Below are 23,251 nucleotides of genomic sequence, written 5' to 3' on the forward strand. Positions count from 1 at the left end.
TGAAGCCAAACTAACAGGAAGCAAGTGAGTCGGTTCTTGGAGTGTTGCTTCGTGGCGCTCGTCAGTAGAAGGAGGCTCATCGGGGAGGTTTGGCACCTGTTGATCAGCAGTAGCAGAAATTGGACGTGGCGGACCGGACACCTGGAGCTCTGTGGCAGGGACCCGGCCGAGTAGCATAGGCGTTGCTGACTCAGGAACAGGACAGGGCTCGGTTAGTGTCGGTTGCTCAGAAATATGGACGACCGAGGTTGGCACCATTTTCACAGGATCTAGACAACCAAGATGAGTCAAATCTTGCTTTTTGCCAGGAGACCCTGGTGATGGAGTTGGCAAGTCCTCCGCAGAAGCATAGTAGGAACTGTTGGGAGTTTGACACGGACTCTCGGTAAAGCGATCATACTGCTCCTCGGAAGCTGCATTCAGTAGGTACTTTGTCATCTTTGATAGCTTCTTTTCACGTTTTTCTCTTTCTAACTTCGCCTTTCATTTAGACGCACCACTTTGATGCTTCCGACCGAGCATTTTCACATGAATGCATGCTAATTGTTCACCGGGCACTTCGTCAGTCTGATGCGACTGCAGGTGTCCAACGGTGGCTGCCCCGATGACTGGCGCACGCTGCCTGGATGGTCCATGGCTGGCCGAGAGTGATGCGTCCCCCGGGAGCTCCTTAGCAGGCGCGCTTATGCAAGCTTAACTGGCGGCTCGGGGCTGAATCGCAGCCCGCGATCAACTTTCTTTTATAGACGCGCGCCGTGTCTGTCTGTTACTAGCGCCAAAGCAGGCGTTCACGTATGCATAGAGTTCCTTGTACAAATTCCCTCCTTCTCCGTACAAACTCACTCCTTCTCCCTAGTGCGGGCGAAGTTACGCACCCTCCGTCACCTCTGAGTCATCTTTTTCTACTTCTTTCTGGAAAGTTTGGCAGCCAGTCTGAGCTACTTTTTCCGTCGAACGTGCATGAGGGTGCACAGCCACTAGGCAGGAATGGGCCCTAGAGACAGGCCTTTGTGTCCAGCTCTCCAACTTCCTGCTTCACTCTTTCACAACCCTAGCCTGAACAGTGAACATTCCATGCCCCACGACACACGAATAAAAGCATGTATGACATCATCTTTCCTTTCCTGCCTAGACTCTGCCATCAGACTCATCATCATCTGCTATCGGACTCATCCTCCCCCGCCGAAATTACCATCACGGTAAAGGAAATTCGAATTGGAGGCACTGTCTGGTACTGCAGCACATCCTTTCTATGAGTAGGACAGCGGCGGAACTATTTGAGAGTTCGAGGGTGGCGTGGTGGTGACGAGGGGCAAGGCAGATTTAGGTCCTCATCCCACATTACATGTTTTAGCTGTTTCCCCCTTGCCCCTCCTCTCCAGACAGCACTGGACAGATGGACTGACAGGAAACCACGAAAACTCTTCAAAGCAAATGCACCTCACTTCGTAAGAAAGAGGGCCCCGCCGGGGTGGCGAGGGATTCCTGTTTTTGCAGCTCGACAAGCTCTCCCCAAATAATCAGGCTAAATGCAGGCTGTTACATTAGGCGGGGGGCCCCGTCTGCTCGGTCTGGTTTTCTCGCTTCATACATATCACTCGAAGTTCCGTTGACCATGGTTCCATACACTAAGCAGGTTAGAATAAATGGGCCCCCTTCTCCTACTGTCCTAGGTAAGGCCCTGGGCTGCAGCCCCCTTAGCCACCCCCCCTTAATCCAGCCCTGTACAAAACGTCAAAAGTAAGAACATAATCCCAGAAAGGTGTAGAGTGTTTTTAGCAACTTAGGTGGCTCAAAGGCATTGATAGCCTCAATTTGGCATGATCTGGTTTCTTAGGGGACCACAAGAAAGACTCGTGAACCAGAAGAACCTAACATCTGATAATTTATGTGGCAACACTACAAATTAGGTAAAAGGCTGCTTTTGCGTAGAAGATTTTAATGCGATTAACATTCTTATAATTCATGCATTTCTTATATTTATTTACGTCTTTGTTTGTCCCAACTTCTTCAATAAAAAAAGAAAACCATTACAATTTTCCAGTCGGCGGAATTGTATCCGCCCCACACAGATTTGTCCATACAGCTGCCACATGCTTTAGGGAGCCATGCCACGAATACTTGTGGGCCACTCTTCAACGAATTTCTTTCACATCAACTTGGTTGACTGGGTATAGACCCTTTTCATGCCTACAGAGTTCCTAGAAGACTTCCAGTTTAACCCTCCAGAGCAACACAAGTTAGAATAGCCTATAAATTTATTGGACCCTCCAGCTCGCACCAGTTTTTCTGCAGAGTTAAAGTGTTTGACAAGTGAGTTCTATTGTTAAGTGCAGCAAAAAAAGCCCCTACATGAACTCGACGCACTGCACAAATTTTTTATATCTGAAGACATCAAGAATATGTGCCTACGGTATACAATGCGACAAAATACTTTTTTTTTCTTGACTCACTGGACTGTCGAGAGTGGCTGATCGGAAGTTCTCTGGGGTCACGAATGCACTGCTACCACATCAGTTGGTACGCGACTGGTGCAGTCTATTAATGCTCCAACGCAAGAGCGGCGAGAACACAGTACGCACAAAAGTATGAGCAGTCTGCAGATTCCTTTCGACATACAGCGCATGCGACCACGTGCAGTCGTGCAAAGTACGCATTTGTTGGCGGAGTTGAAGCTGCCCACTCCCTCCCATGCTGCCTCCCTGCTTTCCTCCATATATGGCGCGCATGATTGACCCGTGATCGTCAGTTCCCCTTGTGTCTGGTCACGAAATGTGCATATGATGCTCACTTGCTGCCGGGGCACGGCCGGACAGTTGAGCACGGCTGTGAAGTTGCTGACGGCTGGGCCCTGGGCCGGGCCTAGGCTTTCGGGTCAGCCCGGGCCCGTGCAGTGCTCTAGTTATCGCCCTTGGACTTTATACGGAACATCAGGGTGACGGCAACAGCAGAAATGCGTCTGCAGCATCTGTATAATTGCTACCACAATAAAATGAAGCCACCTTTATTTATGACAACGGAACAGAAGGCAAAGGAGAACAATGTGCAACCGAGCTAGCTGTCGAGCAATATAAAAAGGAAATGTAGTCAATTGATTGTTATGCTGCAGGAAAACAAAGCTAAAGTCTGGACATTTGGCCATCTCAAGTCAGCAGTCAACAAGTCAGGATTCGGGACATTTATTCAAAAGTTAGAGCTGTTCTGCTAAATTTGGGATGGTTGGCAACCCTACGTACAAGAGGGAAGTAGTCAAACTTTGTGGGACCGACAGTGGGTATCAGTGACAGCACAGTATCAAGGCAGAAATTGCTGCTTCAAAAATTGTTTTTTTCTGCAGATATGTATCGAGATAGCTATTTCTGCATTAAAACAAACATTTGTTACTCTTATTCTTCAAGAATTGGGAGTAGTTGCGAAAACACCTGGCTGGAGCTCAGATGGAATGACCCTTATGCTATGGCTTTTTTGGAAGCTCTTCAACTTGTCATTTTTGTTTGTGCCTCTGTGTGTACACGTGTGTAAGAAGGCGTATGTGTAAAGCTATTGCATGCATAAAATTAATCACCTTGGCCATGCTTCTGGCTAACTCCTTATACCGTATAATGTTTTCACCTGTGAGCGAGGTGCTATTTTTTTCTGCCATCACCTTTGAACACAGTTGTGGAGTTTACCCAGGCCCATATTCCTGGTAGTGAGAGCTCAAAGCAATGAATCACTCATAATCACCATCCTGCCCTTTCTATAGGCAAGTTGCGTGCATCAGGAGCTTAGGCTGAAAGAGCATATGATTACATTGGCTGACTGCCTCTTTTTATTCATCCAGTGCATTTAACACTGCTATTTCACAGAAAATCTCAAATGCAAGCACAAATATGCCCACAAGCTCATACACCGATGCAGCTTTGTGTGACTGGCAATCTCTTATACCTATGGCAACGCTGGCACCAGACTGCATCTTCGTGACATCCTACATCGCAATTTGGCTATATTAACCTAGCGCAAAAGCAAGCTATCTCACGAGACCTGTTCTTACCTAATGCCTGTTAAGGGAGACACATTCATTTCTACTGTATGTAAATGCGCACAAGTTCTCAATGCTTATTGCACATTGCATATTGTTACAGGTCCTCCTGCTGCTTCAAGGCATTTCCACGACACTACCAGCCTTTAGACACAGTCTCGCAAGAAATGCAGCAATTCTTGCACAGCTGCAGCAAATGACTCCCGAACACAGTCATGAGTGTCAGAAGCTTCAGGCAATACTCACCCATCCCTAGTATTTTTCTAGTATGCTTTTACCACTGGTGATAATGATCGAGTGCAGGCAGAGCATGTCACAGTCCACAAGCTGTGCCCCTGCAACTTTATTGCTTTGCTCCCTTTCTTGTACATACATCAACACACTCTTTTTGTACAATAAAATACTACATGTATTTCAAGTTTAGGGAAGTTGTTCACGCTAGTGGAGATCAGTCCCACACTACAGAATTTATCGACAAGGTATCCAATCGTTGCTAGTTCTTGCTGCGCATTGGCAGTTAGCAGCATATTTGTATATTCTTATTTCTTGTTTGCATGGTACTGTGACTCGATGAAGTCACCTGTGGAGACAGAAGATCACCAAATGGTTGTAATAGGATGTTTTCAAGTACTGCAAAAGGTTGGTTGCTTCTTGCAGTCACACTGGCTTGGACATAATGTCAGTCACTCGCGCCCCACATGTGGTACATAAATATACTGGCAAAGCTGTGCTGAAACAGAGTGCTGCGAAGGTCTCTGTCCCATATGGCTGCAGGTCCTTAGTACTAACCATATCACAGGATGATGTTCAACGGACAAAGCAGCTGTTCATGGGCGTCAAAAGAATTCTGCCTCCATCATGTCAACCCTGTCGAGTGCAGCTTTGTTTCACTAGTACAGTTAAACCTCGATATAACGAACTAGGTAAAATAGGCAACCTGCTTCATTATATGGAAATTTCGTTGTGTTGAAATTTGACCTTTCGTAAATAAGTACAGACACCAATTGGTTTCACTTACATGAAAAGGGGCCGCAGAATTTTCGGAATTATCGGGCAATCGAAGAAAGCAAGTTTGAATGAGAAAACAATTAATTTTGATGCATTTGGGAGTATATACAAATGGTGCGGCGACAAATGGTTCGGTTTCATGCCACGACGACGATATCTTCACATCGACGGTACGAATTTAGCAAAGTCAGCCACGCGGTTGATAGCAACGCCCGCACTTGGATGATGCTATCATGAAAAGCGCCGGCAGCGGGGAGCAAATACTTCATCTGCCTCTTGCTCCAATGGGTCATCGAAACTCAAGATTACGCAACCTTCAATACTAAACGAGCTGGAGGACAGCTTACGTGATGCCACGCTGCCTCGGCATTCCCGCTCTTTGCAAACGAGGCAGACTACCCCTAAAGCAGAGTGCGCGGCTGCGTATGCGCTCAGCCAGGCACAGCCAGGGCTGCGACTCGCGCCAACTTAGCCCCCCCCCCCCCCCCCCCGCCCCATCTTGCGCGCTTCATCGCGTTACCGCGAGCTCGTTCCCCGCCCACTCTTTCTCTTTGCTCGCGCGGGAAGGCGAGCAAACCTGTGAAGCCACCATCTTTCTTGTCTCACCCTCGCACACTTTCACTCGCACCTAAAGCATAAAGTGCACGGGGCGCGATAGGATCTTATCACTCTTGGACTTATACGGAACATGATGCGGCTCCACACTGGCGGTCGCTCTTGTCGCACCGCGCGCATTTGAGAATCTCGTTTGCAAGCAGCCGCTTGTAATTCAATCATTTAACCATCTGCGTCCACGGAAGTTTCCATTTATTGTTTCGGCAATCCTTTGCAGCAGAAGCGAACATTAGTTATATTGAAATCACATACAAACACACTTCATTATATTAAGGTTCTAAATACATGGTGTTCTATGGACGAGAGGTTATGAAAAAAATACTTCGTGAAGTCGAGAATTTTGCTATATTGAAGTTCGTTATATTGAGGCTTAACTGTATGCACTTTGCAAGCTCTGGTGCTGTTGAAGTGCACCAGCCCAGATTTTTGCCCACGGACGCAACAAATGCATTGAGCGTGTAGAGGTACACAGCTTCGCTGTAAAAAAAAGAAAAAACTGGAGTAGAAGCCCTCGCGGTAGAGGTGAAGCCACCGCGTCTTCCCCCTTGAAAGCGTGCTGAACTAAATGGAGAACAGCCGCAGTTCGAATGCTCTTGCCCTGTTAATAATAATTTTAGGCTAATCGTAAAATAATGTCTGATTCATTCGGGCTAAAATATTGTCACGTAGTAGCCACGGGGAAGAAAGCAGCAAAACTGTGAATAACGAAACTTGCTTGGAGGCTAACCTGTGCCTCCAAAAACAGACTACAATCAATGCACATCAATAGCGGCGAACACGGTCGGCGATCGGCGAAATCTGATCAGCGGGTCAAGCATGGTTAAACGCGTCTACTTTAATGCATGAGCCGTCGAAGGTTCCAGAGTAATAGCTGGTGCCCGCGTGTCTTCCAGAAAGTACTGCACAATTTGGGTCGCGCATACACGCAATCGGATTCCACGAAGTTCGGTGACAACAGACGGCAGATGGACCAAGGGGGTTCAAGAAAACTGCTGGAGTGGAAGTCGCCTATACCGGCCTATGGGCTCGGGTGAAGCCGGCGGCAGCCATCTTGCGGGGGGCGCGGCCTGCCGAGAGCTTTGCAGCGCTGTTCGCCGACTTTTCCAGCTGTTTTTAATTGCTTAACGGATTTTCAAGTTCTAGTGCAACACAGTAGGCGATAAGGCGAGCCATATTGGATGTCTCTGGATTGCAGATATCCGAGTACTGGGGCATTTTTCTATTTCATCGGCATGAATATGCAGCTGCCCTAAAGTAGAAAATTTCGCATAATAATTAGCGTTTATTCGCCTTGTTTAATGCAGTGTATTAGTTGATCAATCATGAAGGCTCTCAGAACAAAAAGCAATTAAAAACTGAAAACGTAGCATGAGAAATAGCAGTACATGCAACAAGTGTGGGTATTCATTATTATCTTCATTATCATTGGGTGTTGTCGGTGCTTTAGAATCCACATTGCATAGAGGGTCTCGGGACATTGGTGGTGGCCATTTTCTTTCAGCCTTAAATATAAAATGTTCCTTTATTTTAGAGTAAGGCAGTGCTAATCTGCAACCTCATCTAAATCAGAAGGATAACCCTAACATGTCAACAGCCTGTACGTCGACTTTGCTAAAAACACCAGAGCACGCCAGCACATTTTAGGATACGCACAGCACCGCGCACGGCAAGATACGACGGTCCGAAACACGTAAGCTGCGGGGACTGGCGCGCTCTTGCCCCGAGCAAGATGGCGACGCAGCGACTTCACTTGACGGGCGCTCCCTCCACTTCAGTAGTTTTTCTTTAACCTTGGGATAAAGCCATCGATAACATTCGAGAAACTTCCGGTGTGCTTACAGGCGCCTCCTGCACTGAGCGATAACATTTGTTAGATGGTGAAAAGCGGTCACCCGAAAAAAAGATAAACAAGTACAGGTGTCATTATTACCCATTGGGTGAGTATACGCGCTGACAACTTTCTCTGGCAATGAAGGGAAAGCTACGGGCGCGTGGCTGCTGCGCATGATTTACGGCACCAAGAAGTCCGGCAGCATTTGACATTGCTTTTGGTGGCTCAGGACAGACGCTGAATCGACGCAGCTTCCACTTACGACGGTTTCGTGTTTTACCAGATGGGGAAGGGAAAACCCGCAAAATAAGTAAACTTTTACATTAGGTGGTTTGTTTTGTTTTATTTAACTGTGGCTAATGATGGGGTGTTTATGTTTTGTCTTCCCCAGCCTAAACGAGCCTGTTTAAAACGTGCGACTCTTTTCAGTGGCGCTCTAACTTTTGCACGCTTTGCCTGCGTAGCGTTCCCTTCATAGCCACATAAAGTTGTCCGCCAATATAGTGACATTCCCGTACAAGTTGCCAACACCTTCAAGCTTCATCCTAAGACATGCTAAGACCAGTGACACAGACAGGCACACAGAAAATATGCCTTGTGGAAGCCATTGGAAGTGAGAAGAAAACGCTTCATGTTCGTCACCACGTGCTAATGTTAATCGCTCTGTGGCCGGAATTCACCTTTAGGACAGCATCTACGCTCTATAATTTTTTTATTCCGAAAGCTACTAGGTTAAAACACCGTCCGAGAAGCTTAAGCACAGAGCAATTACTTACCATGGATTATAATGCTTCGTCTCTGGGGTGAAATTGCCGAATTTTTCGCGCTTACTTTCATTGTTTTTGTAGCGCTCACCAGCCTCAATTTGACTCGGAAATCATAGAACAAGAATTTTTTACACCAATTTGACCTCAAGGGAAATTTAGTTTCTCTTCATCTTAATTTACCCCACATGCGTTTACTCCAACTGGATACGGATACGGATACAAAGATAGCCGCATTGCAGGCTCTCTGGACAGCCCAAAGCTGACGATGGTATTCCGAGCTATTGATGGCCGAGTTCCACTTCTGTTCTGTAATGTCCTTATCATCTAGTAACGAGAGACACTGCCAGAGCATATGGTCTAAATTGCATGTCCCCCCCGTAACTAGGACATCGTGAGCTAAAAATGGCCAGGTATAAAAAGTGCATAAAGGCTAGAGTAGGATAAGAGCTAGTCTTAAGCATCCTAAGGGTTATAGCTTGAGGTCTTGTGATGAGCTTCTTATGTGGTGGAGAAAAGATTCTTCTCTCCAGATAGAAATGTTTTGAGAATTCATTAAAAGTGAATAGAGTGTCCCGGAACTCTTGGACATTGGACTGTGACAAGGCTCCACCTCCCGCGCGGAGAGTTAGTACGCGCGCCTGGGAGTGGGCTGTGTCGTTGAGATTGGTGAGCGAGTCCAGATTTAGGCCCAAGTGTGCCGGAAACCAAGTGATCGTATTGGGAGTGATTTGCCTGTTCCTGACAATACTATGGGCCTCCCTCGCGATGGAGCCCGAGGCGAACGCCCTGACAGCTGATCTAGAGTCTGGGTATACCTGCGTTCTGCTGTCGTCCAAAAGAGCCAAAGCAGCAGCAACCTGCTCAGCTTTATAAGTGGTCCCAGCCACCGAGGCTGCCGAAATAGCATGGTCTCTGTGATATATTCTCACTATGGCAAAGTGGGACGAGCGGCCATATTGAGCCGCATCCACAAAGCAGACCGATTGGGGTTCGTCCTTGATCTTCTTCAGGATGGCAATCGCCCTGGCCCTACGTCTTTACACATTGTGCTGCGGGTGTACATTGCGATGGATTGGCGCAACTTAAATGCTTCACTCTTAAACGAATATACACCCTTTGGGGTGTATATTTGCCACAGAACAATATTCGCCATCTGTCTTGTTCGCATTTCCTTTCTGGAAAACGCTGCGCTCGCTACCTTCCTGTCGAGATTGCTCTGTCATGCTGATAACGCGCATGCCGTTCATGACTTGGAAGTACCGGGCTCGCAGCGTTAAAGAAAGGAAACGCAAGCAAGACAGATGACGATTATTGCTGTGTGGCAAGATACGGCCAGAGGGGTATACATTTGTTTAAGAGTGTTTCTCTTTGCTCGTCAGGGATTTGTTGCCTTCTCTCTTCAGCAATTACTGGGTTAAGACCCGGGGTGGCCAGAATTCTCCCTGCCGAAGAGCAGGACGACCGAGCCAGCTGGGCCGATTCCCGCGTCTCGATAATCTCATCCAATTAATTGTGTACTCCCAATTGATAGAAGCGTTCTGTACTGGCTGTCATGGGGATGCCGAGTATCCTTTTTATGCTTTTTTTCCGAATGAGGATGTTCAACTCCATTTTCTTAGAAGTGTGCCAATTGTGCATAGCTGCTGCGTAAATGATGTCACTCAGAAGGAAGGCGTGGAAGAGCCTGAGCAGATTGTCTTCCTTCAAGCCTCCCCTTCTCTTAGACACTCTGTTGATGAGCCTACTCACATTTTCCGTTTTCTTGGCGATTCTAGCCAACGTGAGGTAGTTGGACGCGTTGGATTCAATTACCATACCTAGTACACGGATAGAGTCGACTCTGGAAATGACGCTTCCATCACGTGTAACTAGATTGATATCAACGTCCGAGAACGTCTTCCAACCCTTAGGCTTGGGGCACTTTCTGATTGGCATATAAAATAGTACCTCGCATTTACTAGATGACCATCTCAGTTTCGTGTTTTCCAAATATGACTCGACCTCATCTAGTGCCGTCTGGAGGCCTGTTTCAACTTCCCCTTCGCTTCCTTTGGTGCACCAGATGGTTATATCTGCATGAAGCGTGTGACTGACTCCACTAATGGCAGAGAGCTTTTCCGAGAGACACCCCCATTGCTATGTTGAAGAGAAGTGGTGATACTACCGCCCATTGCGGCGTTCCCCTAGATCTGAGCTCGAATGTCTGTCTTGAGGTCACCAATATTGAGTGTCGTCTGCCTCCCCTACTCCGACTGGAAAAAAAGAACGTTTTTCATTTTCTTGCCCACCGCACCTACACACGCCCATTCACCTGTGGTTGAATAACTCCAAATATGAACAATGCGGCAGTTAGCATACACCATGACGCGTGATTCTTGGACGTAATCGAGAAGAAATTGTTGGTGCCGTGCAAATGCTGCGCCAGTGAATTCCAGCGAAACGGACAAGCACCATCCTAAGCAGGTACACAGTCGTTGCCACAGTCGTCCAACGCCTGGATCAGTTTAGAAAAGAAAACGAAGACGTGGACGAAAACCAAAGCGTCGTAGGGGAGCAGCGGAATTGCGAGAACCTAATGAGTATATATCTACGCGCACAACCAGTTTGCATGATCGTCGGTATCGCCATACAAATTTTAGTAACAAAATTTAAAAGCCCATGTTTACGCAGGGACGAAAAAATACAATAACCTACTGTGCTGCTGTCACGCAAACATTCTCTATTCGTGTTCTGTAAGCGATGGTCGTTTCCATTCTGAATCCCCGCAGCCATGCATCCTTCTTAAAACATGGTACGAAGGCCATTGCTCTCCGGCATTTTCTTTTTTTTTTTTTGCGCGCGACTGTCCACAGGGTTTCATGTTATGAATGCAATTTTTATCACACAGAAAACATTTCTTCCTAGTACTCATCACAAAGTGATCTTTAAATCACCACAATGAACACGTATATGCAGCCGGTAAGTTCAACACACACGTTATTGAGCACTGTGAAACAGGCGTGCCCTTTTCGTAATTGCAGTACATGGTGTAGTGTGACTCGGACAATCAATAAGACAGATTCCAGTGCTCCCTCGGACTGCTCTCCCTGCGCCTGCGCGTCGACATCCTGCGGGAGTCCAGCGATGCCAAGAGCACCGCTTTTCGTTCGCGCTCGCTCAGCTCGCTAGGCGATCGCGGCCGCTGTGGTCTCTCAATAGAGACTTCCGGGAGCCATTGGATCGCCGCCACGCTTAGCAGCACCATGAAGGCCGACAGCGCGTAGAACACATGCGGTTCGCCGAGGGCTATGACGGCGATGGCCGCGACGTCGCCGATGCCGCCGGAGAAGTGCGAAAGGCTGATGCCGGCGTTCCGCACGGCCGTCGGGAAGGTCTCGGCCGTGTAGCTGAGCGTGACGCTCATAGCGCCGCAGACGGCCACCTTCATGCCGGCGTGCAGAAAACGCGCCACCGTCTGTTGACCGGTGAAGATCGCCACGGCCTCGAAAATGGCGAAGGCGCTCAGGATGATCATGAGACCAGACAGCGTCTCCCGTATTCCATATTTCCACATGCTGCCGCAGATCGAGGCGTAGTAGGCCGTCAGAAAAACAACGTGTGCCACCTCCCAGGGAATGCCCGTGTCCACGTCGTTGGTCATGAGGCCGATGAAGGTGGCGTCTAACGCGAACCTGGCCAGCAACACGGAGGCCGCGCGGTGACGCATTTTGATCGTCTCCAAGATGCCCTCCATCGGAGCCTCCGCGGCGTGAACCTTGCCCAGCTTGCGCAACTGCTCTTTAATGAGCGCAAATGAAGACAGGGCCTTCGTCACGTCAATGCCGTTTGTCTTGGCCGCCAGCAGGACCGCGTGCTCGGCTCGAGGCAAGTCCCAGGTGGCGATGAGCCACGCGGGAGACTCCACCTGCAGCCAGCACCAGACCAGCAGCAGGCCTCCGGTAACGACGGTGATCGCCTCGCTCAGCGCCCAGCGCGGCTCGAGGAGAGATAGCGCGTGCATCAGCGGCGGGACCAGGACTCCCGGCACGGCGGTGTCGAGGACCGTGAATATCGAGCGACGCTCGTTCCCGGTGACCTCATGGATCAATGTGAACGTGGTGAGGAAGGTGACGTCGGTCGCCACCAATGCCAGGACCCGGGTGAAGACGAAGAATGGGTACGTCTCCGCGAAGCCACTTCCGAAACTGGCGAGAATTTGGCCGAACGCGCAGGCCATCATCACCGGTTTCCTGCCCACGTGGTCTGATGCCAAGCCGAGCAGCGGAGCCACGAAGGCGGAAGTGATCATGGGGACGACCAAAGACAAGTCGTAGAGAAACTCGCGGCCGCAAACCAGGTTGAAACGGCTCACGATGCTGTCTCCCTTGTTCGTGATGTCGTAGTTCCACTCGTGGCAAGGAACTGCGGTCCTGTTTTCCCCTTGGCTTATCTGCATAAAAGGTGAGAAAGGCACACGGGGTGATGAATTTTAAGTTTTATGGAATTTTTACAAATCGACTGTGGCAGGTCGACTGTGCCCTTGATCTGAAATATTCGAATAGGTCGATATTGCTAGCACAAGAAGTCGAAGCACATATTGATATAGTTAGCGAAAATTCACTAATTAACTTCTCAATTAATTATTTAACAGCGCTGATTGAAATTTACGAATTGTAGCCGGTGAGCTTTCAAGACGTATCGGCTTGAAATGAACTACCAGTATGACACCAGTTAAAAAGTATTATTTCACAATGTGTGGGACGAAATACATGGGCAGTTAACTTTGTGCTTCAGTGCATAAACAACGTTTTGTTAAATAGTAAGTGGAACAACAGCGCATTTTTACGACGTTTGATGGCGCATATCTCCAAACTGTCGTCATTTTGGAAATTAATCACAAGTGGATACGCCTTGCAACCTCACCGTGTACAATTCGCAAATTGCAACATGAGGTAATTCATTCAGAAGATAACTAGATCATGCTTCATTAGTTAATTATCTGTTTACATTTCGCGTGTAAGTAATATGTCCGCCTCTCTGAATAAGGCTCAAGGACTAGAATTATGGTATCTCGAACAGGCTATTTTTTTTAAATTCCATAGAACTTAAAAATGATCACCCTGTATATAAAATTTCGCTTTGGAGATTGTTTCAACCTGAACGAAAAGTTCGAATTTTCTGATATGCGAAATGATGGATGAACATTTTGTTGCTTTCACGTGGACGCATTGCGAAATAAACCTGCTTGAAACGAACCACTGATTCGGCTAAGCCTGTCTTCAACAGTTGCTACTGAGACCTGTACTATCAGCGTCAAATGAAAGTTGAACAGCGGAGCGTGTGGCCCAAGCATAGGTGAAGATATAGTGCGCGCATTCCAGTCATCACCATTGACAGGCGCGCACATCCGGTTTGGCCGCTCTGCGCGATCCCCCTCTAGCGAGATGATTTCGCTTCTGCTCTGGTTCTTACATTTGAAAGGGAGAAAATGAAAAATAAGAATGAAGCTAAAGTATTGCAGTTTACGACGAGTCTTGTCAAGTGCTGTCGGCGCGAACAGCGGTGCGCGTGGTGCAGTTTGCACCGTCATCGCAAGGCAGATTCGCCCGCGCGGACCGTGCAGGCCAATCTACTTCGCGATGACGGTGCAAACTGCACCACGCGCACCGCTGTTCGCGCCGACAGCACTTGACAAGACTCGCCGTAAACTGCAATACTTTAGCTTCATTCTTATTTTTCATTTTCTCCCTTTCAAATGTAAGAACCAGAACAGGGGCGCTATTCTGGACATTCCGCCATTTTCTTCGATGCGTGACGTAGGCGCGACGCAAACAAAATGGCGCTGGTGGCCCGGTTTTGCTTACGTAACGTGACGCCAACTTGACGTTTTGCCTAAGAAACTGAAATGAAGGCACTGAATGTGGCGTTATCGGTAAAGTAGAACAGTTTTCCTCCGCAGTAAAAATAAAGCAGCTATCTCAAAGCGTATGATTATTCTGTCGAAAACGCTTCTCGCTTCCGTCGTCTGCTGCGTACAAGCCGTCGTCTGCTTCAATAGCTAGGATGCGTGCCCCTGGAAAATGGAATGAGTCATCGCATGTTGGCGCCAACGCGCTTGTTTTCTTTCTTGAGACAACATACGCGACCTACCAGTGGTGATGCGCGCACGTTCTAGGCCACGTTATCGCTATTTCGTGAAACGCAAGTGACTCAGCCCGACTCAGCTGGCTGAGAAACGGCCGAATATCACCGATAGCGTTGCGCGCGCCAGAGATATCGACTAGAGCGACGCAAGCGCCGGCGCTGCCATCTCTTGTTCATTTCGCTGGTTACTCGCACCGCGGATGAGTGGATGGATGTTATAAGCGTCCCCTTTGGAACGGGGTGGTGGTTGCGCCACCAAGCTCTTGAAGGAAACTTCCAGGCGCCTCCTTGCATACATTTCTTTTTATGAATTAGAAAGAGGCCGTTGTCATAACTTTTGATTGTGCGAAAAGGCATTAATCTTGATTACAATACAGATGCAGCAGTGAAAAGTGGACAACATTGCGGAAAATTTGCTATATTCAACCAATATTATTTTGTATAAACGCGTTCTTTTAAAAAACGGTGGCCCCAAACACAAATGCCAACACCACCCAAGAGCGATGCAAATACTATGAGCACGCGTAATGAAGAAAAGATTTTCGTGGCGCCAAACGACGGGGAAAATGTGGCGATACGCACTCCTCTCAGCTGCCATTGCATATGGCTGCCCATTAGCATAATTCGCGCGGCTCGTCGCAGCAAAAATTATGGCGGAAAATCTCAGCAATGGCGGCCCAGCGCAACGTCACGCATCTTCAAAATGACGTTTACGAAACAGCCCTTCCTGTGACGCTCCTCACGAGATATTCCTTCAGCCAATCAGCAAGCTGGCACGGCGCATATCTTGGATCGCCACCACATATTCGCGCAATTGCACATGCATTGCACTGGCTTCTGCACGCTACCACTCGCATTCTTTTTGAAGCGCTAACATCACTGTATATCTGCCAAGGACCAAGAAATTGTATTAGTCCATAAAATTTGCAGTTCCACGTCACGTTTCGTCATCTTGATGAAAACACAAAACTGCACTTTGCAATACTTCCGCTTCCCGGCACAAATTTCAAAACACGTGACCTCTCGACAGCCAATCAGAGAGTAAACATGGCGGATAATGGCGGCCGTGCAGCCGCCATGCGTGTCCAGAATAGAGCCCCAGAAGCGAAATCATCTCGCTAGAGGGGGATCGCGCAGAGCGGCCAAACCGGATGTGCGCGCCTGTCAATGGTGATGACTGGAATGCGCGCACTATATCTTCACCTATGCTTGGGCCACACGCTCCGCTGTTCAACGTTCATGTGACGCTGATAGTACGTTCCTCAAGATCGGCGAAAGGCCCGGGTCGGCAAAGTTGAAGTGGGTGACACCGGTAGCTACGAGAAGCAAATTTCGTTTGTTTCGGCAAACACAGCTAGCGTTGACCATGACGTATACTGCGTTTCACACATTAGGTGCAGCTCTGTGAAGGCTTTTTGCAGCGGCTGCATTCGCACTGAAAAATAGTTCGATATTTCTTGAACGAGAAAAATGCTTTAAGCCTTAAAAACAGACGAACTGTGGTTCAGGGCTGCTAATGTGTTGTTTTAGACCACATTGCGTTTCGCCGTTTTTCTTTTCAAGTTTTTTATATGCAGCCTCTCGCGACAGCCTCACGTGCATGCTCGCGCGAGTATACAAACGCCGTTGGCGCAGAGGGAAGCATTGACGAAACTCGCGGAGTGATAAATTTTCGTGACGAAACTTCTTGTGTAGCTTTCACAACGTTGCACCCGCTGTCTGAAACGGATTGCTGGTGCCACATAAATAATATATGAAGATGTGTCTTTGCAAGCTGGTAATTAGGTGATGAAATGTTGCCCCAAAAAGCCACAGAAAGCACCTTCACACGCAATTCAAGTGATTATGCCCTGAATAGTTTAGTGCATTTTCTTTTCAAGAACGCGAGGGCCGCGAAGCATACTTCAGCAAGCTTGTAGGAAATTCAGCTTTTTGTGACAGCGTACAGGTTTTGCACAGCGCCGGCAAACAGTATCTCTAAAGCTTAATTAAGAGCGCATAAACCAGTAGTGTGTACGTCATGCAAATCCAATAAATATTTTCTTACCGCTGGCGTTTTGGCTTTAATGCTGTTTCGTTTACTATTTTGTTTTACAGATATTTGGGTGTACCAGGAATAGCAGATTTTGAGTTCGCTGAATCACTTCTATTTGCAACGAACCTTTTTTATAAGACGAAAGTATTCTCACGGAGTAGCTGGTTCGGGCGAGTTGGTATCAGCAATCCTCGACGGCGGGAAAAAGCAGCGCCAAAGGATGAATGTGAACCCGCAGTATTGTTACATTTGCCATGGCTTGAAAAAAGAGGGGCGAACGCACCGGAGTGACGCTTTACACAACCCCATATTTACACTTATCCCGACACGATACTAATGCCCTAGATGCATTAATACGCAAGGCGTACAAAGTAGCATTAAAACTACCCATTAATACACCCACAGACAGACTACTCGGCCTGGGCCTCCACAACACTATCAGGGAACTTGTAGAAACCCACCGACAGGCGCAATACATTCGCCTGACACGAACATCCACTGGGCGGCACATCCTGGACTCCCTCGGGATCCGGATACCGGCCAACGACCCTACACAACTAGCCACCCCACGCCACATCCACCGGGAGCTGCTTATTAAGCCGCTCCCGAGGAACATGCATCCACAACACCACGAGGCGCGCCGCCGAGCTCGAGCTAAGGCGCTCCATCGCTATTACGGCCCCGAACCGGACGCCGTATGGGTGGACGCCGCATGCATGGGAGAGCAAGCGGTTGCCGCCGTGGTGGACTCCTCCCTCTCCCCACTCATCACACTACCCCTCCCCCCACACACTTCCCCAGAAGCTGCAGAGGAAGCTGCGATTGCCATTGCCATCACCCATACGGAAGCCCGGTACATAATAACAGATTCAAAAACAGCTATACTAAATTTTGCACGAGGCCGAGTCCATGTTCCTGCTTTTTGCATACTGGACTCGCCCGTTGCACCTCCACTCCGCCATGTGGAGCTAATATGGGTGCCTGCGCACTCCGGGAATCCCGGAAACGAGGCTGCCAACCTTTTAGCTCGAGGTTCTATTAACCGGGCTCAGGTGGCCTCCGATCCGGGATTCACGAAGGAGCGCATGCACTCTTTCAGCGATCTGACGCAGGCTTATAGGGCAGCACGTCAGATCTACCCCCCACCCATCCCTAGACAATACGCATGCGACACTGTGGAGGCGACTCCAGACCCACACACTCCCCTCCCCTGTCACCTATCCCATTACCATCCCTCTTTCCCCACGCCCGCTTGCGCCCTCTGTCCCGAACCGTTCGCATCTGCCATCCACATCATCTCGCTTTGCCCGGCGGACCCTCCCCCGCGGGGCCTGGAGCACCTGACATCGTGGGAGGACTGGGAGACCGTGCTCCGCTCTGAGGACCCGGCAACGCAGACCATCGCGACCAGCCGGGCTGCCAGTGTTATGGACCTACGGAACATAAACACTTGAGTGGACTACAGTCGTGCGGGGGCCCAGGGGCCTACGTGGCCCGAACACCTCTGTTTAAATAAAGTTTTTAACAACAACACCGGAGTGACGGAGGCTTTTCAGAGCCGCTTAAGTTTGCAAGGTACAGCAAGCACGCTCGTGAAGGACCTACAGGAAGCGCGTAAGAGAGAGAGAGAGAGAGTTTATTTACAGAAGGGCAGGGAGGTCGGCCTGAGCTATAACATGCTCTGGCCTGCTACTCTACACTGCGGAAAAGGGACGGGGCAAGAAAACCTTAAATACTAGATGTGGCATGCGCGGAGCTTGTGTACGTGATCCTCCTTTCTTGTGGCAAAATGTACGCGGGCCAGACAGAAACGTGCCCGAATGGCAGGCTCCGCGAGCACGATTACAACGTTAGCAGTGCGAGGGCCCTTGGGAATCCCTTTTCGCAGATCGCGGTTCGCACCGCGTCTTGAAAATTGCACGGGTTCTTATGATTGCCAGATCCGAACTCTCGTTGATCACCCGGTACAAAGGGGAAGGCCGCATAGGCCATCGTAATCATCATCAGGTCACCAGTGATCGCCAAACATCAGAACCAGATGACAATTAGGAGACAGTTGAGGCTGGAGGTATTCCACCCAAAATATATACCTCCTCAATACCTCCTATACCAAAAGGTACAGGAGGTATTCAGAGACCTGGATTGGGAAGAATTGGGGATAAAAGTTAATGGAGAATACCTTAGTAACTTGCGATTCGCTGATGACATTGCCTTGCTTAGTAACTCAGGGGACGAATTGCAATGCATGCTCACTGACCTGGAGAGGCAAAGCAGAATAGTGGGTTTAAAAATTCATCTGCAGAAAACTAAAGTAATGTTTAACAGTCTCGGAAGAGAACAGGAATACATCTACTCGGAATCATCGGAATACATCTACTTAGGGCAGGTAGTGACGGCAGATCCGGATCATGAGACAGAAATAATCAGAAGAATAAGAATGGGCTGAGGTGCGTTTGGCAGGTATTCTCAGATCATGAACAGCAGGTTGCCATTATCCCTCAAGAGGAAAGTGTATAATAGCTGCGTCTTACCAGTACTCACCTACGGGGCAGAAACCTGGAGGCTTACGAAAAGGGTTCTACTCAAATTGAGGACGACGCAACGAGCTATGGAAAGAAGAATGATAGGTGTAACGTTGAGGGATAAGAAAAGAGCAGATTTGGTGAGGGAACAAACGCGAGTTAATGACATCTTAGTTGAAATCAAGAAAAAGAAATGGGCATGGGCAGGACATGTAATGAGGAGGGAGGATAACCGGTGGTCATTAAGGGTTACGGACTGGATCCCAAGGGAAGGGAAGCGTAGCAGGGGGCGGCAGAAAGTTAGGTGGGCGGATGAGATTAAGAAGTTTGCAGGGACGGCATGACCACAATTAGTACATGACCGGGGTTGTTGGAGAAGTATGGGAGAGGCCTTTGCCCTGCAGTGAGCGTGACCAGGCTGATGATGAGGCTGGAGAAATTAATTGCCATGGAAGCCAATGTGTGAGTGCTGGATTGATAAGACTCACACAATAACAAATCGTTTGTTGCAAGGTACGAGGCTATAATTGTCAATTCTCGTCCCGTCTTCTTGGGCGAACCTTGGTTCTTGCTTTCTTTCGGTTCGTGCCGCACGTGTTAGCTTCACATACAGGCACGCCGTAGTGGAGGACTACGGAAATTTCGACCACCTGGGGTTCTTTAACGTGCACCTAAATCTAAATACGCGGGTGTTTTAGCATTTCGCCCCCATCGAAATGCGGCCGCCATGGCCGGGATTCGATCCCGCGACCTCGTGCTCAGCAGCCTAACACCATAGCCACTGAGCAACCACGGCGGGTAGGTTAGTTTTCACGCTCCAGCCTCAAATTTTATCAAAAGGAATGCGCTGAATCCTAAAGGTTTGGTTATCACGTTTCCGCACGCAACCTAGCATGCCCGCGTATTCAAGCCTGCTGGCGCACAATCCGATTAAGCGCACCAAATGCAACAGCGTACTGCTTAAATAAACAAAGTACACGTCGCGTAGGAGTGGTGTTAAAGCGTGCAGGCAAATGGCAACCTGCTCAGTGAACTGTACAATAGACAGTTGTAGTACTGTGTACATTGCGTACGTAACAGCGTTGCGTACGCAAGATCGCTACGTCCAGCAAAGTGCGCATGTGCAGAACGCAACACGAACAATGCGTGATGCGTACGCGGCCGCTGCGTACGCAAGCATTCGATTCTTGCGTGCGTACGTGGGGAGCCTTGCGTGCTGCTCTCGTGGTTTTCGTTTGTTCGGGAGTGCACGAGACAAAAGAGTTTCGCAATATGGCGGCGTCGAAGGCGACCGACGGAAGAAGGCTGTACTTTTGAATGGACTACGATTTGGCTTTGCTGTGTGAAGTGAACGTGCCGAAGCCATTCCCGGATCCTGCACGGTGGGAATGCATAGCAAAAATAGGAACCTTGTTTTTGAGAAAGTGTTCAGTGTGTGCTGTTTGCGAGAAAGGCTCGACCTGCTTTTGGCGCAGTTCGTCGCAAATGACCGTTCCAGCCTCAGAAAGCGAGTGCTCAGTTTTTATTTTTCTCGATATGATTCGTGTATTGCATCCGTATTAAAAGCATCCGTATCTTACAGGCCCAATGTAGTTCGACGTTGCGTGAACGCGCCCACACGTTAAATCCCGCTGGCGAGATTAACAGCGTCTATAGTTCGACCGATGATTCGACCTACTGGCGGACGCGACCAACGCGGTCCGACGCGCTCGGCGTCTAACAACGCTCGCCCGCTTACGTACGTAAGCATTTCGCAGCACTAAAAGCCCTGACGTGACACGTGCTCCTACGTTCGCAAAGCGCTTGCGTGCTGCGTACGTAACGTCATGGCGCAGTACTAAAACTGTCTGATATCTACTACGTTATAGGCCGCAACAAGTTGCGCAAGCCTGACACATGTTATACTATGAGAGACTCGAAACTACCTCGTACAGTCGTGAGGACAATGTTGGTCTGAAGTTCTCCCTCTAAATTCGATGAATCCGTGTCTTTCTTCATAACCCGTAGCGCTTACCGGACGGTATCGAGAACAGCTTCCTGTTGTTGCTGAAAATATTTTGGCATATGAATTCGCTGCAGGTTATGGGGATGAAAAATTCCGTGAAGCGACGCCGCACTTGCGTCAAACTTAGTTCAAGGCGTTCGCAAACCAAAACAACACGGAACAGCAACGGCGCCGTCATGCGCTCCTCACCACTCCGTAGACGCTTCTCAAGCGAAAATGGCGCTGAAGCGCGACCATAGAGAAAGAAAAAGAAGTGGCGCGACTGCCAAACGAAGGCGGCGCGAGGGCCCACGTGATGTCATTAGGCCAATAGCGACGCGGTGTCGGCCTCGGCCAGAGCGCGCGAAGAGGAGGCGGCATTCTTCAAAGCGTGGCGCTACTCTACGAAGTTTAAAGGGCTTTAGTTCATACTGGTCAAGTCACCGCAACTAAGGCGAGCTCCCACGGGCGCCTTTGCACCGCGCTTCCATGGGCGCCGCCAAGTTTGATCAGGTGGTCACGCTTCCCTTGCTTACCTCACCATACACCTCCGTTGCCTCTGTTTACGATGGCAGCGTTTGACGGCGGTGCGGCGCAGCAAGCCGCGGTTTCGGTGGCCGTCGTGGGCAAAGAATCGGTAAACCAAACGAAACATTGGTCAAAACTTCACAAGACATGTAAATGTCGCGCATAAATCCTGCCGTGCTCATTACACCTTGTCCAAATTGTGCGAGCACCGTTGTGCAGTGTGCGTACTACAGAAGAGGGGCATGGCTAGAAAACTGTATGCCCAAGACAGTGCATACGTACTTTCCGCCCATAAATTAAAACAGATCACTTTCTCTTTTTCTTTCCTTTTCTTATTTTTTTCCTTCTATTTCACCAATTGCTTTGAACGAAAGCTTTTGATGTTTTTCGTTCAGTAACGTTTCTTTTTTGAGCAATGCAAGCTGATTAGTTATTTTCTACCTAACCGCTTGCGAGTGTACCCATTTGTGGTGAACTTGTTTAAGCCGCTCTGCGTGCTGACAACCCGTAGATGTCTCAAATTTAGAGTTCTGCTTACTTTCATTGTGTAACACCACTGTCATTCTAGAAGTAAACGCGCTTACCGGCACAGGCGGGTGGTACACTGCGCAGTGACTGTAGCTGCCGTCAGCCTCGACGGGGATGGAAAGGTTCTTCCAGTCGGCTGGAGAGAGGTACGCCAAGTGGTCGGGGACCATGCACCAGTGATCAACCTTCCTGCCAATGAGTCTGTACGCAAGGTAGTGGAACAGTGTCACCGTTACGGAAAGAATGCCACACATCAGGACCCTGCGCTGGTACGGTCCGTGGCCCAGGACGACATACGTATTCTCTTGAACCGCGTCCCAGTTGTCACCTACCACGATCCCTGGCAGGAAGTCGGCACCGGATGGGCTTGCTACACTGGACGATTCTCGCGAGGTACCTTTGCTGAGGACGATGTCGTTCTGAGAGGAGAACGAGGTCAGCTGGCTTGCTACGTCAAATGGCACCTGTGGTGACGCTGTGCTCCTTCTCTTTCCTTGCAGCCGGCTCGTCGGGCTCGTCAGTTTCCGTGGCGAGGCGTTCCTCGACGAGCGACGACTTGGCATACCGGATGTCTTCCTGGCTGTCTGCGCAGGCTTTCGGCACGTTGTTTCCCTTCTGTTGCCTGCTGCTGTGTGATGAACGACTTTGGCAGATGTCGGCGAAGGGGCCTCGGATGCCTTTCGAGTATGCGCTCTGCCACGGGTAACGCTGGAGCCGCGTGTTCGTTCTTCGGACGTAGACATGACGGTGTCCCGGGGCAGTCGTGACCGTGCTCTCCAACGTATTCGGTCCGGCCGGCGGAGTGGTTCTCGGAATGCCGGATATCTGCTTCCAAAGAGACCTCGTCACGGATCAATCCTACCTGCGAGCAAGGCTGTTCTTCTTCCTCTTCTTAATGCTTATTCGCTTGATGCCCAGTGTCGCCAATTCGCGACATACCGAATAACCGTCGATTCGACATTAACGCACAGAAATCACGAGCTAGTTTTTTATTTTGTATGCTCTCCGTAGACGGCGCCCTTCATCAAAATTGTGGCTCGCCACTTCCGGCAATAACGTGAACGGGAAGCGAGCGCGCACCGAGACCACTATGCTATAGTACAGCACGTGCACTTTCACACTTTTCCGTTGTTGCCTAAGGATACAGGAGATTAGACTGGTAAAAAAAACAAACAGATTACGGCAAATTACTGTGGTGCGAAGCATTGTGTAGTGGCTCCTTATATGTGCGTTTGTGAGCTAAACGTTCTTACTTTTCTTTTTAATTCCGTTAAATTATATGGTATAAC

At 49.1% G+C, this 23,251-nt stretch overlaps 2 protein-coding genes across 3 annotated transcripts in view; one reads left to right on the plus strand and one right to left on the minus strand.

Annotated features, from left to right (window-relative positions):
* The window catches only part of LOC135896091 (importin subunit alpha-7-like), a 46,066-nt gene extending 41,627 nt beyond the window's left edge, over positions 1-4,439 (plus strand). Inside the window, exon 12 of one of the 2 annotated variants that reach the window (XR_010562587.2) lies at positions 4,125-4,262. Coding sequence is in view for 1 of the 2 variants with exons in the window: in XM_065424427.2 (XP_065280499.1) it covers positions 4,125-4,277 (153 nt within the window). In the remaining variant the exon portion in view is untranslated. Of the gene's footprint in view, positions 1-4,124 lie in introns of both variants that reach the window. The other variant, XM_065424427.2, reaches the window with a different exon arrangement.
* A 6,096-nt stretch (positions 4,440-10,535) lies between these two features.
* Positions 10,536-22,932, minus strand: LOC135896067 (solute carrier family 22 member 7-like). The gene is made up of 2 exons (XM_065424400.2): positions 22,019-22,932; positions 10,536-12,671 (listed from the first exon to the last, which is right to left on the minus strand). The coding sequence occupies exons 1-2, from the start codon at positions 22,703-22,705 to the stop codon at positions 11,289-11,291; spliced, it is 2,070 nt and encodes a 689-aa protein (XP_065280472.1). The 5' UTR covers positions 22,706-22,932; the 3' UTR covers positions 10,536-11,288.
* Positions 22,933-23,251: the final 319 nt, after the last annotated feature.

This window comes from Dermacentor albipictus, chromosome 2 (assembly GCF_038994185.2).
Source record: "Dermacentor albipictus isolate Rhodes 1998 colony chromosome 2, USDA_Dalb.pri_finalv2, whole genome shotgun sequence".
Lineage (NCBI taxonomy): Eukaryota > Metazoa > Arthropoda > Arachnida > Ixodida > Ixodidae > Dermacentor > Dermacentor albipictus.